The sequence below is a fragment of the Rhinolophus sinicus genome, linkage group LG05 (assembly GCF_036562045.2).
Source record: "Rhinolophus sinicus isolate RSC01 linkage group LG05, ASM3656204v1, whole genome shotgun sequence".
Classification (NCBI taxonomy): domain Eukaryota; kingdom Metazoa; phylum Chordata; class Mammalia; order Chiroptera; family Rhinolophidae; genus Rhinolophus; species Rhinolophus sinicus.
In genome coordinates this window covers 108,882,380-108,896,216 of record NC_133755.1, presented here as the reverse complement: position 1 = coordinate 108,896,216, position 13,837 = coordinate 108,882,380, and the positions used below count along the sequence as shown (strand labels likewise).

Sequence of the window (13,837 nt, the reverse complement as noted above, 5' to 3'; positions counted from 1 at the left end):
TTCCAACCTCTTTGAGTCTCAGCCACACTCTGCAACATCCCAAATCAATCTTCATATTTAACGTAAAACCTACCAAAATACCAATGACATTTATATTTTGGAACTAAATTCATAAGAAAGACAAAAAAAAAAAGCTAGCACTTAATCAGCATATTACTATGTGCCAGGCACTGCTTAGGAGCCTTTGCATGATGGTATTATGTAAGTTTTATACAAACCCAGTAGCTGTCATTATGATTCCCAGTTCAAAGATGAGAAAATCAAAGTTAGAGTAACTATCCAAACTTAGACATCTAGCAAGTAGGAAAATAAATGAGTAAAAATATGCAAGTAAACATTTAAAAAGAGCAGGAATGAAATTGCATTTCCAGTGTAGATGCTAAAATATATAAAAGCTAAAATAATTTAAATAATGTGGCAGCAATATAGCAATCTACAGACAGAATGCATACCCCTAAAATAATCTTCATCTATAAAAATCAGTATATGATAAGAAAGCATTATGAACGAATGTTTAAGGAAATTGTTACCAGACACAATATTGCAGGAAAGGCCAAGTTTCATCTTCACCTTACAATTGTCACCAAAATAAATTTTAGGTTGAAGAAAGGATTAAAATGTATAAAAACAAAACTAGAAGAAAATATGAGTGAATATTAAACTGATTTCTTGAGCACAGGAATTCAGAACAAAGGTAATGAAGGAAAGCAGAAAAGAAAGATCCAAGTCAAATAAGAAATTTAGAATTTCTATATATCAATACACAACAAGCATTAAAGGTAAACCTGAAGATATGAATGATATTTGCTGTATATATGATGTAGGATTATTATCTGGGGTATGCATGTGTGTAAATGCTTAATGTAAGAAATAAAGAAATAAAAGATTAAATAGAAGTAATATTTATAAATTGGTAGACATTTAGAAAATATAATACTTAAAGCTAGTGAGGGTAGATTAAGGATGAAACTACTACCTGTGACTGTGTAAACTGATTTAAAAAAAAACAAAAAAAAAGTTCAGAGAAAGTAATTTGAATATATGTGTCAAGAATCTTAAAAATTTCCATACTCATCAACCCAATAATTCTAATTCTTGAAATCTAGTTTAAAGGAAGAAGGAGATGTGTTTAAAGATACTTGCAAAAGTATGCTAATTCTATATTGTATATACTAGCTAAAACAAACAAACTAAAAAAAGAAACCCAAAACATAGGAAAATCTTAATTTCCAAACAATGGAATGGCCAAATAAAATATTATATATCCATATAGTGAAATACTATGCAGTTATTAAAAAAAAGAATATGTTAAAAGACCATTTAATACACATGGTATATTGCAGTCCTTGATGGTAATTCTCCTCTTTTTCGTGTCTCTCCTTTTTTTGACATTTCAGTTTTTCTATAACCACTATTAAAAGTTGCAGCAATAGAGGGTTAAACGTATGTTACGTAATCTAGAATTATTCACTAACACTATAAAGAATCAAGAAAATGACTCATAATCAGTAATGACTAGCATTAAACCTCTAGCTTGCCTGTGGGATTACCATCACTTCCCAATTGCTTGCTACCATGGCTAATTGAAAGTTGGCATAGTTAACTCCCATACCAATTGGCATTGGCCACAGTTGAATTTCTGTGATTTTTGAAATCATAGTTATTATTCTACTCCATCTGTTCTCTGCATTTTTCAAGTCAGCTGTCAAATCAGAACAGGAAAGACCTTCCTGAAAGTTGTGGAAGCTTTACATGTTACTAGGGTAAATGAAGCAGTTGCACAACATGCTGATGGTCGGTAGAATTATACAAGGTGAACCAAAAGAGAATTCACAGTAAGGCGACATGTTGAAAGCGATGATGGTAAAGTGCTGTATGTATAATAACAGAATTTAACATCCTTTGCTTTAGTTTGAAATACTAGGCATGTTTGTCAAGAAAGTTGTAATAGTGAATTCCTACAAATAACTTTTCAACTCTGACCTGCCTTTTCCAGTTGGTCTAGTCTCAGTTTTACTTTACCTAAAATTAATAGGCACATGAGACTATATAAAAGTACAAAATCATTCCTTGGTTTAACTATTTGATATACTTCTCTATTGCCATTCTAATTAAGAATTTCATTTTTTCTATAATGTTTTCCTATTACCCATAAAGCATCTCTACCATTTCAAGTATGAAAACAACTTTGACACATTCTCCTAACCCCGCTATGTAAACATAATTTTAAGAATTATACTGCAAATCATGGGAGAAGAAGAATAAATATGCTAATAGCTAAATCTATTCAACCATTTTACTCTGAAGTACAGTTTAACGTATATTAAAATAAGAAAATATTTATCTCATTTGCCTTCAATTTATTACAAAAGTGACCTCATTTTCACTCCTTCATGTATCCAATGTGCCAGTTGAGAAGAGATATATAAGCAAACTGGACAAGATCAGCTGAGACCAGAGAATCACTGAGCTAAACCTAGTCTGAATTGCTAATCCATAGAATCATGATGTAGGTAAGTGAATATTGTTTGCCACTATATTTTGGGGTGATTTATTATATGACAGTAGCTAACTAATATAGACTCTTGTCTTTTGTTTACTTATGTAGAAAGAAAATTAGGTAGTATTAAGCAACTAAAAAATTAGATATAATTATATAAAATCTGTTTCTCTCAAAATATCAATATTTAATATTTTTAATATTTTGGCTATTGAGGAGATTAACATTTATAAGGACCTTTTATTTTTGAAGTACTTATTTAACTCCTATAACAATTCTATGAGGTAGGAATTATCTTTATTTCATAGAAAAGGAGACTAAGGTAAAGAAAGCAAGGAAAATGTCCAGATTCACATGGGAATCCATTTATTCTATGATAGGTCACCATCAAGTCCACAACTGAACTACTGTCATGTCTAGGCTGGTTTTGGAGTGGTATTTTAGAAACTAGAAATGTGTGCTCCCTGCCGAATGACCTAGATGCTGCCCCCAGCATTTTCTGAAGAATAGTTTATGTACATTAAATAGACTTACTCTCTTGGGTTTTTTCTCATTCTCTAACAAATTTTAAATGGCCAAAATATCTGTTACCCTTTCAAATTCTCAATTCAAGTTCTATATGCAATTACTATAACTGAATGAAAAATTGACTGTAAAGTAAAAATGCTTTCTAGTGTAAAGGGTCTTGATTTATTTGAAGCCATAATTATTGTTTCTAGTAGCAAATGATTGCAATTGATTGCCTGATTGACTACAACCTCATTATATTTAATGCTAAAAGTCAATATTTTAGTTATTTACTGGCAGGTAAAATCATTTATTTGTGGTACTAGTATAAAAATAGTCTTAACTTCTAACTTTGGATGTTCTGAGTTAAGTATGAAATTTAAATCAATCTCTGAGAAATAAAGCAGTAAACACTACTGAATAAATTACCCATTGTGCTCATTAGCTTAGCACATATGTATCAGGACTATACATGATAAGTCACAGGTTCTGATACATTTTTAACACTGAAAACAAAAAGCAACAAAATAACAGGAAATGGAATCAGTGTTGCTGCTCTTTAACAATCACTTGACTAGAAATCAAAATGAATGATTCATCTGTAAAATAGATAAGGACACATTTTAGCATTTTCCATCCCTCCTATCTCATCTGCAAACAAAACCACAAAAGGCAAAAGGCTGCACACCATTTACAAAATCAACACTAAATTTAAATATATTTTATTTTATGCTGGCATATGAAGATTTGAATTATATCATCTGAAAATTGCCTATATTGATTGTTTATAGAAGAAATGCAAATGATTGGATGTATGGCTTATGGCTTAATTATGAATAACCCCAGATAACTTTGTAGTAAAGTTTACTTTCACTTTACCCTAAATTTTAATAGACATTTAATCATTTTATTCATTTGAATTTCACATTTCACAGAGAATCCTATAATTATACTGGTTAAATAAATCATCTAAGAACAGGGATCAGTGGGATGTTATTCCAGTGGATTCTGTCAGGAAAAAATATTTGCAACCGTTGTAAAACCGTAGTAATAAATACTTAACATAATTTTCTGATTTACATTAATATCTTATATTACATATCAGGGCCCAGGTAACACTCGGGTATCAGGACAATAAAAATCACAAGTCACTGGGAAATTTACAACAATCAGTTTTTCAAAGTTTTAAGTGATGAATTCAAGAAGGAACCATTGTTTGCTTTGTGATTGTGTTTATTATTAGTTTAACTCAGAGTGGAAAAAAAAGATCAGTAATTAAGATAATCAAAGTATATAATGCTCATAAGTCTAAATAAGAATAAGCCAGACCTACTTAACCATGGACAGTTTCAGCTACAGAGAATGTCAAATGTCGGATATTGTCCACACGTCTCTGAGCCATATGGTTCATGAAGAAAAGCTTATTTGATTGTTCTTTTTCCTTTTCACTAAACTTCAGAGAACTTCAAGAGACCAGAGCATTTTAATTCTTCAAATGAAAAAGCTCCACACTAGTAGAAACATCTTAGATCCTTGTAAGAATTTGCTGCTGTATGTGCCCATGTTAACTTAAATGTCACTCTCGAGTGAACTAAAATGGACATTTTAGCTAGAAAATATAGGGAAAACATCAAGAAAAGTGTGGCATGAGAGGAAGCAGTTGCCACTTGTTTCTCTCTCACGATCAAATGATATTTAACAATAAAATTCAGCGGAATCACATTTAACACTGAAGAAAATAGTTTTCAAACTTTAAGTTAATCAGGGCTTGAATGACACCATAAAAGAATGACAATTTTGAAACAAATTAAATTGCATGATTTGAAGCAATTACTTAAAAATATTAAATGTTATTATAAAGCAGATATTTACATCCGCTTTTTTTTCACTTCTTTTTATAAACATAACCAAGTAATATTCCTATTTTCACAAAGACCTAAAGTATACACTTGGGCTCAAAGTTCAGGAAGGACGATCCCTTCTGTGAACCCCATGCTAAATGCCTTTTTCTAATGTGATATTCAGAGCTTAGTTCATGCATTTACATTTGGTCACTTAACAAGAATTTGACTGCATCACTGCTAGGAAGGCTGACAGTACGGAAATAACTGTCATCCCAAGAGTAGACTCTCCATTTTGTCCACTAGTAGTGGTCGCACACACAATACCTACAATAATAATCAAGTCACCTAAGGAAAATCCCCCGAAGAAGGGATGTTTTAAGATCACTCCTATAAAAACAGAGAAGCCAGAGTACAGACCTCAGCTGTGGGACTATTTCTCACCCAGAATATAGATCTTATTCTTCCTGCCTCGTGAACAATGCTCTTATGAGTTGAAGGATCCTTGGGTGATGCTCATCTAACTGCCAGCCAGGAATGGGGTAGTGGGATGGGGTCCTTCCTTCATGTCTAAATGATAAACCAGACCATGATAAACCTGAAAATAGCTGTTTTCTGGGAGAACCCTGACAGTATAAGTAACTAATTTTTGAGAGAATGAACCATCACTTCAAATAATTTTTACTTGAGGACTGACTTGGCTGAACTGTGTTTGCCCAGGTACTATATGAGTTTCTGCCCGGTTATAAGTTGCTACCAACTGAGGAATGTATTGATACTTTCAAATGAGGTCCTCTGTACTTGTTCAGGTTTCCTGGTTCTTCTCTGGACTAAGCTCCACATGTTTGCTACATTGAGGAACCACCTAGTCTGGCTTAAGAGTTAAACTGGCCTGAAGGAAAAGCCATAAGGAAAAGCAGCAGATTTCTCTACTTGGTTTATACTGGATTATAGACCTAACACCTGAAAATCGTCACATTGTATTTTATCTTTGACAGTAGATATAATTTTTCTTTTTTGATTAATAGCCATGTGCCTTTGGTAGAAATGACTACTCTGAAAAACTTCCTGAATTATTTTATTTTGAGTCTACTGAATTTTGTCATTCAAAACAATCAAGGTAATTAAAGGCCATAATAAAGTAATTAAAGAAGAGAGATAGGTCATATAGTAATTATATACTCAGTTTTCTACAAAGAATTGAAATTCAAATTAGATTGACTTTGTTCAGAAAACAAATTATGTTGTGAACAGTCCAAGAATCTCATGCTGGTGTCACACAAAATTGAGTGTTTCACATACTTTTCTTGTGTAACTAATCTAGAAACAAAAAGTTTATAATCTAGAAACAAAAGGATGACCTCAATTATTTATCTTATGGAAAAATACATGTTGATAAAATCAGATTATATAGCATGTAACACTGAAAAAAATAATACAATTGATATAAAGTAAATAATAATCAAAACAGAACATTTTTTAACATAAGGGTTATTATGTGAATCTTACATCTGACTATAAACCATTTGAGTTGTACTTCCAATTCAAGTTATTGTTGTTTCTATTTGATGCCTTCTTTCCTCCTGATATCTCAATCTCCATAAATATTTCACCTGATGGCAAACTTGACTATTTGGAGGCAATAGTTCATAGATATGAAAAATCAGAAGGGAGATATTTGAAGTTAAATATTTTGAATGTTTGGTTTTTTTTTATACCCCAGAGCCTCTGAGAATCAATTTATTACTGAGCAATACCAACTATGTATAAGAAAATCAACATAACCACATAAGGTTTTAGTGATATGGTGACTTTTATTTATAAAGAATATAGTTGTTTTACTCGCTTATTCTCACTTAGTCCTACAGGTAAAATCCCATTAAATAAAACAGCAATACGTGTAAATAAAGCATTTATTTAAAGACATGGACTTGCAATGACTGTTATTCTAAAGCAAAATACTCAAGGGATTCTTAAGAAGAAAGACTCACTTTTAAAAACAGTCATCACCTAATGGAATTATCCTTAATTATATGATTGTTATATGGCTATCCTTTTTTCTCCCTCACAGTTCTGTAAGAAAAAAGTAATTATCCAGTCGCTTACAACATATGTAATTTGTCTTATAGTAGATGCTCATTCTGTCTATAAATACTTATTGAGGAAGCGAATAATTGATCACCACCCAGAAATCTAAATATAGGCAATACTGTCTAATTTGAGATTATCTCTTCCCCTTTCTAGCCCTCCTTCTCACTGTCCAATTACTTGACATTTTATGAAACAAAGGAATGATATTTTTTATTCTATTTAAAAATAAAAATAGACTTATAAAATACAGAATGATTCAAATGACTGTCTGAAGGGAAATTTTGGATGGCTAAGGCACTTTGTAATTTCTGTACTTTCAGCACAGAAAGCTGTAAATTTGTAAAACAATGATTGCTTGAATATTGGGTTAACTGCTTTTCTCAGCTCCTATCTGGCAGCCTCTCTCCATATGGTTTTCTTTGCCTCTGGACCTGGTAACCAGCAACCCTGTGGAGTTTATAGGCTCCTCTCAACTGGATGCAAGATATTGCACAATCCTTGTGGTTTCCCTATATTTTGCCCATACAATTTAAACCATCCAGGTATTAACCTCTTTCAAACTATGCTGTTTTGAGTGCTCCATCTCTTTTCTGTTGGAGCTATTACAGTTTGTCCTATTTATTCCCTCAGGAAAAAATCCACTAATAAACCAGGTGTATATATAAGCAAAACATTTATTTAAAGACTTAGGTACCTAGTGTATCAATGATGTTGTAACACAAAAGTATGCCTAATAAATGTTTCAATCATTTATATATCAATGGAATGTATTAACTAGAAATGTCTAGATATAACTACTGTCCAAACACATTTAGAAAGATTTCTGAAAAACATCAATATAGCAAGCCAACCTTAATTGAAGCAAATATTTTAAAACATATCTACAAAATTATATAATTGCTTATATAAAAGCACAAAAAAATTTAGATATTCCACTCCCAAATATTTTCAAGAATGCAATTTATTTTTACAAATGTATACGTAAAGTGAGATATTTACCTTTTCACCAGTTTCTCCTTTGCTGCCCTTAAAGCCTTGTTCTCCCTGTAGAAGAGAAACATAATGTGTATAATAATAGGAACACTGCTTTTAACACATACAATTATTACAATAATAATAACATGTCTAACACTGAAAAAATCAATAATTATAAAGACTATTTCTAATATGTAAACTCTAAACCAATATTAAGTCACATAAAATGAAATACTCCTAAAAACTGAAGGAATAATTTTCTAGGATACAAACTACAGCTTCACTATTTCCAATGCAATTTAATCTCCATAAAAGATAATTTCTCCATATTTAGTACCTTTCTGATAGGTGTTTTGGGAATTGAATGTATCAACATAGTGACTGACACAGAATAAATGAGCTATTGTTGTTATTATTTCTATTAGTATTTATATAATTAGATCCAGAAAAAAACATCCTTGTCAAGCTGACTTCCTCAGAATTCCACTTCAGTGAGAGCTGTGTGATGAAGAAGTTCAGGTTGGAAGCCCAGAGTTCTGGCTCCAGCTCTGACACTACCCAGATCTCCTGCCTTTCAGCCGCGATGGGGATTGGCTCTCAACCACCATATTTATGCTAAAAGGTGTAAGTGCCCTATTCTTTTACAGAACGCTCTCTGATCTGACAAGCTTATTTTCTCACGTGATTCTGCGCAGATATTTATACTACTGATGTTTCACTATACATTAACAAACATTCATTGATCACCACATATATGTCATACACTCATGACAACATAACCAGCAAGTATCAAGGATGGGTCGTACTCACCCTCCACCCATAAGAGGCACTCAGTAAACATTTCCTGAGTGTACCAAGACAAGGGATGAAGGGTTTCTTATATCCAGCTTTTTTCTGTAATGCTTCAGCAAAGTAACACTTAACATGATTAAAATGTGTTAATCAAGGAATGCCAGCTTTTTTACAATATATATATGGTCTCTTTTTCCACATAGTCTATATAAATAAATATACATATGTGTGTATGTGTATACATACACACATGATTAAATAATTATTTCTGTTTCATCTGCCCTCCAAAAAAAGTATCATGAAAGAAAATAGGTTTGTATTTGGATATATTTGCTACTGAATGTATGTTCTGTCTGTTTTTCTACCATTTTTCCTAAAATATAGACTTTAACTTGATCTGTTAATTCACGCTGACATCGAAGCCGCTAAACCCCAGTACATCAGCCACAATGATGGCATGATGCAGCCACCACAAACAGCTGCTGGAAAGTCCAAAACTATTTCCCAGCGGATAAATCCGCACATCCCTTGGCTTGCAACTTGACTCACAGATGCAGCACGTGTTGTATCAATGGGTTTTGTCTAGAACTCCTGTGAAGAAATTCAGAAGCTTGCCATTTCATCACTGCTGGTTCAATCTTATCATTTTTACCAAGACAAGTAAAGGGAGACTTTTCAAAATCTGTAACTATAAATAAGTACATATCATTTTTTAGTGGTAATTTTTAGCTACAGAGAAAAACCTAGATGCAGTAGCAACTTCTGACATCTTGCTGCTAAGACCTATAAAACTTCTCCAGAGCATAAAAATGATTTACTTGGCTCTGGTGAGCATAGACTATTGCACCAGTAATGCTCTCCCCTCAGGTGGGATTATCTGGGTGGCAGCAGCACAGCTGGCCCCACTTGAAGTGGCTCCCTATCCATCCCGGAAACTGGAATAGACCCAAGTCTGTGTTTCCAGCAATGCTGGTCACATACAACCACACTCTTTCCCAGGAGGACAAAGCAGCCCTTGGACAGTAACGGGGCACATGTGAAGTTCACCTTGGTTAAGAGAAAGATACTAGGCACAGAAAAGGAAGGGCCTGACCAATGCAAAAAATCCCTACTTATTAGGAATTTACCATTCTGAAAAAGAGAGATTTTTTTAAAAGAGATTAGTTATAGCATCTTTGTAGCATTGAATATTTTATGTCCTTGTAATTTTTTTGTTTAGCTCAATCTGGGATATGCAAAAGGGAAGATAAATAAGAAACAGCCACATGTAGTCAAAGGCAGTAAAAAGGGTTCCATTCTTTACTTCAGACTGATAAATAACAGTGAAAACACTTCCAGAGCAGCTACGAACACTGCCATGGCCCCCAGAAGGCACCATTGTTGTTGCTAGAGGGGTCTGACAAAGACCCCTCCTACAGTGGGTGGGCCCTTTGAGGTGGGATTGCGTCTATGGGCTGGCTCTCTTTGGCAAGATCGGTCAGCAGCTTTCTAAAAAGAGGCTTTCAGGAAATTCAGTTTCATCAAATACATTTTCCATATCTTTACTGGATTATGTGTAAATTCAATTTTTAAGATAGTAAAATTCTTAACTTATATGAAACATTCAAAAAGTCTTTACCTTTTGACCAGGTAAGCCTGGAGATCCATGTAAACCATTTTCACCCTGAAAGAATAAATGTTATTAGCCATAAAAAAACAAGTGAATAAAGAAATTTTTGCAGTCTTTAACAATGGCTCAAATGTTGCTGGGAAAGGTAGCTTAATACAAAATGTCCATCGAGTACAGGGGCTTTCAGTTTCCCTCTTATCTCACAAATCCAGGAATCATCCATTTAAAAAATAAGGGGACTCTGAGACGTACAGTAACAGGCTCAAGGTCACCCAACTAGTGGCATTACCTGAGATTTGAACTGAGAGCTCTGACTCAGCAGCCCATGATTTCCCACGTGTGATTTAGTATTCCCTTCATTCATTTTCTCTCTTTCAAACTTCTGGGCATAATATTAAAGTCTGACATAGGCTTTCTGTGAGACAGGCACTTTTCTCACAACAAACCTATCAAGTAGATACTAGTATTATGACCATCTTGTTACAGATCATTACATAATCAATAGGAGATAGAACTGAAATTCAAACCCGCACGCTTCAGCTCTGTGCATGTAACCACCACCCTATACTCTTCAATGGAAAAGATTTAATTCTGGCAGGTAAGTGATCTCTTGCCTAAAAACTGAATAAATCAATCTATCTACCTACCTACCTACCTACCTACCTACCTATCTGTTCACATAGCACATAGCTAAATAAACATATATATATATATATATATATATATATATATATATATAGAGAGAGAGAGAGAGAGAGAGAGAGAGAGAGAGCCAAAAAAATGTATACACATTTTAAGAAAGGAAAAAACTGTATTAAAATTGTAATATGCAAAATATACCAATAACAAAAGATGAATACAAATCACGTTTGACTTCTGCAATTACAAGAGGTGCTCAAAGTGGTTACCATTAGTGTAATTTTAATACCGTTTTTTCCTTTCTTAAAATGGTATACATTTTTGGGGATATATATATATATATATACATATATCCACACATACACATATACTTTCTTGCTTTTATCTGTTGATTGCCTTTAGATCATTTGAAGACATACCCAGTGCCATTTACTCGAAACAATTACTTGGGAGAATTTTTAGTTCCTTTCATTCATCTGGTTCCTGTCTTGGGCAAAAGGTTTCCAGCAGATGCCTATCGATTTTCATTACTGGAATTCATGGGTCATCTCTTTAACAAGTCTGGTTTGTAAACAGCATACCAGCTAGAATGATATTCTCCTGGGAGGATGCGTATATTCTCGATGAAGGCTTAGGAATTTAGCTGCTTATAGGAATAGACTTTAGCTTCTGAGTTTCCAGGTTTAGATAGCTTAAAATAACTAACAAGTCTACTGAACTGCCTTATTTCTAGCAATCATGTTTTTTCTTAGAATTCTTTAAATAAAATTAAATTGAAAAATATCACATCTTCAAACTTTAAAACAGCAATAATATGTTCTGTCTAATTCTAAAGAGGTCTTTATTCTTTTAATTCGTTCATTTTTAGAAAGTTTTAATCATTTTCACTAAAGGCGTGCTGCTATATATATGCACACATATTATTTTAAAGACTACGCCTTTTCTTAGATTAGATTAAATTATCTAAGTGTTCCACAAATAACTCCTATCATCACAGTATATACTAAACACTAAAGGCCAAACGTTGTTGCTAATGTAATTAACTGTTGAAACATCAATAAAATATAATGTGCTTATCTATGTAATAAATATATATTGTATTATTAAAAAAAACTTGTTATATTTTTAGACTTCAGGCATCAGAGAAACGTATCAGAAACTTCCAATTTCATTTGATCAAGTAATAGTAAAAGTACATTAAGTATTTGATGCCAGGGAACATTCTATCAAAATTAAGCTTCTGTTACTCATCGCAGAAATATGTGCACTTGTCCATAAAAAGCAGAATTATTTTCATCAGTTGGTCCAATATAATGTTTTATATCATATTACAAGTTGCACATAAGAAGATATGGCATGTAACCCAGTAACGGACACTGACACAGTATACACTGCCAAAAATACTTTTTGAGGAAAAAAAATGTAGTGACAGCATCTCCTTCTTTTTTCTTTGCTCACAGCCCACTCCTACATACCGTGTGCTCTGCATACTGTCGCCTAAAATCCGACCGTTAGCATATGTCAGGATAGGGTCACACCCAGACAAACTGTTAATAGGGTACTAAAATTCTCTACAGTTGTGATATTAAGAATGTTTCTCTCTTTAATGGACACAGGTTTTTTTGTTGCAATTTAAAGATGTTTCTCCAAGGCCAGCGTTATTTGGTATCTGCTCTTTCTTGACTAGAAATTTATAAACATAATCCTAAACTCCAAGATAACCCAATGGACACCACTGTTTACTCACATAGGAAATGAGCCAGCTTCATATGCCACACCAACATACGGGGCATTTTGAGATATTGTTGAAACTTTTGAAGCTTAAAGTTTACAACTCTGGTATTCAGAAATGTATTTATTTTCACCTCACTGATTTTTTTTGAAGTTACCAGAGATGTCCTACTTAGAAACTTATAACCATTTAAAATCATTTGTCATTTTTCTATTCCCTCAGGGATAAATTAGCATATTTGTTTTCATTTCTGTCAAAAAAACAAAAGAGGGAGATTTATTAAGTAGTATAAAAACTAAAGAAGAAAATAGTCTTTGAGAACAAAATTTTGTTTAACAGATTAATGGATGATGATGTTTCTGTCAGGACTTTTTCTAAAACCTAATTTACATAAACAGAATGAGCCCTTCTTCATAGTCACTGAAGTGTAGTTTCAAAGTTATGGTGCCCCATGCAGCTTGGGGTAAAACTGAATTCTATCTCCCCAATAAACACCTGCCTAAATTGGGCAGATATTAGCTGCTTTTTCTTAACTCTTGTTGTCCCTCCTTCCTCCCAGTCTCAGCACAAGGAATAAATAAGAAACTCCTTCTTTGGCCTCCAATCTATATTTTAGCTCATTATTAAAAGAAAAGTACAATCAACGTTTCCCATAACAACCATACTTTCAAAACTTGTTTCTGAAGCATATATTTTATACTACAGGTTTTTCATCAAAGTGCCTGTGCCTTTTTTCCTGTTACAAATTCAAGCTACAGATGGGCAAATAAATGAATGAATATGAGTAATATAAAGCAGGGCAAAATCTAACGTTACTGCTGATGGCAGTTGCCATGTTATTACTGTAATACATAGCATGGCTTCAACTTCACGGAACAATCAAAAGCACTCTTTCAGAATTCCAAGTAACCTCTTTGAGAAGCTTTTGTAAAAAAACTAGGTGTAATCCAGGGCCAGCTGGTGGCTTTCTGATTGAAGTTTTTTCATTTTACCTTCTTTTTGTCATTGCACATTTCTCTGAAGTAAGCACAGCTAGGCATAAAAAATAAATTATTAGTTTTCCTGATTCCTTTGACCTTGGAATCAATGTCTTTTCTTATTATGCAGAAAACACATGCCATCTGAAGGACACTTTGACAACAACCACACTC

At 33.2% G+C, this 13,837-nt stretch overlaps 1 protein-coding gene across 1 annotated transcript in view; it reads right to left on the bottom strand.

Moving 5' to 3' along the window:
• The window catches only part of COL19A1 (collagen type XIX alpha 1 chain), a 313,236-nt gene that overhangs the window by 217,178 nt on the left and 82,221 nt on the right, over positions 1 to 13,837 (bottom strand). Inside the window, exons 10-11 of the mRNA XM_019749266.2 lie at positions 10,325 to 10,369; positions 7,939 to 7,983 (exon numbers count right to left, since the gene is read on the bottom strand). Coding sequence (XP_019604825.2) covers positions 7,939 to 7,983; positions 10,325 to 10,369 — 90 coding nt within the window. The remainder of the gene's footprint in view (positions 1 to 7,938; positions 7,984 to 10,324; positions 10,370 to 13,837) is intronic.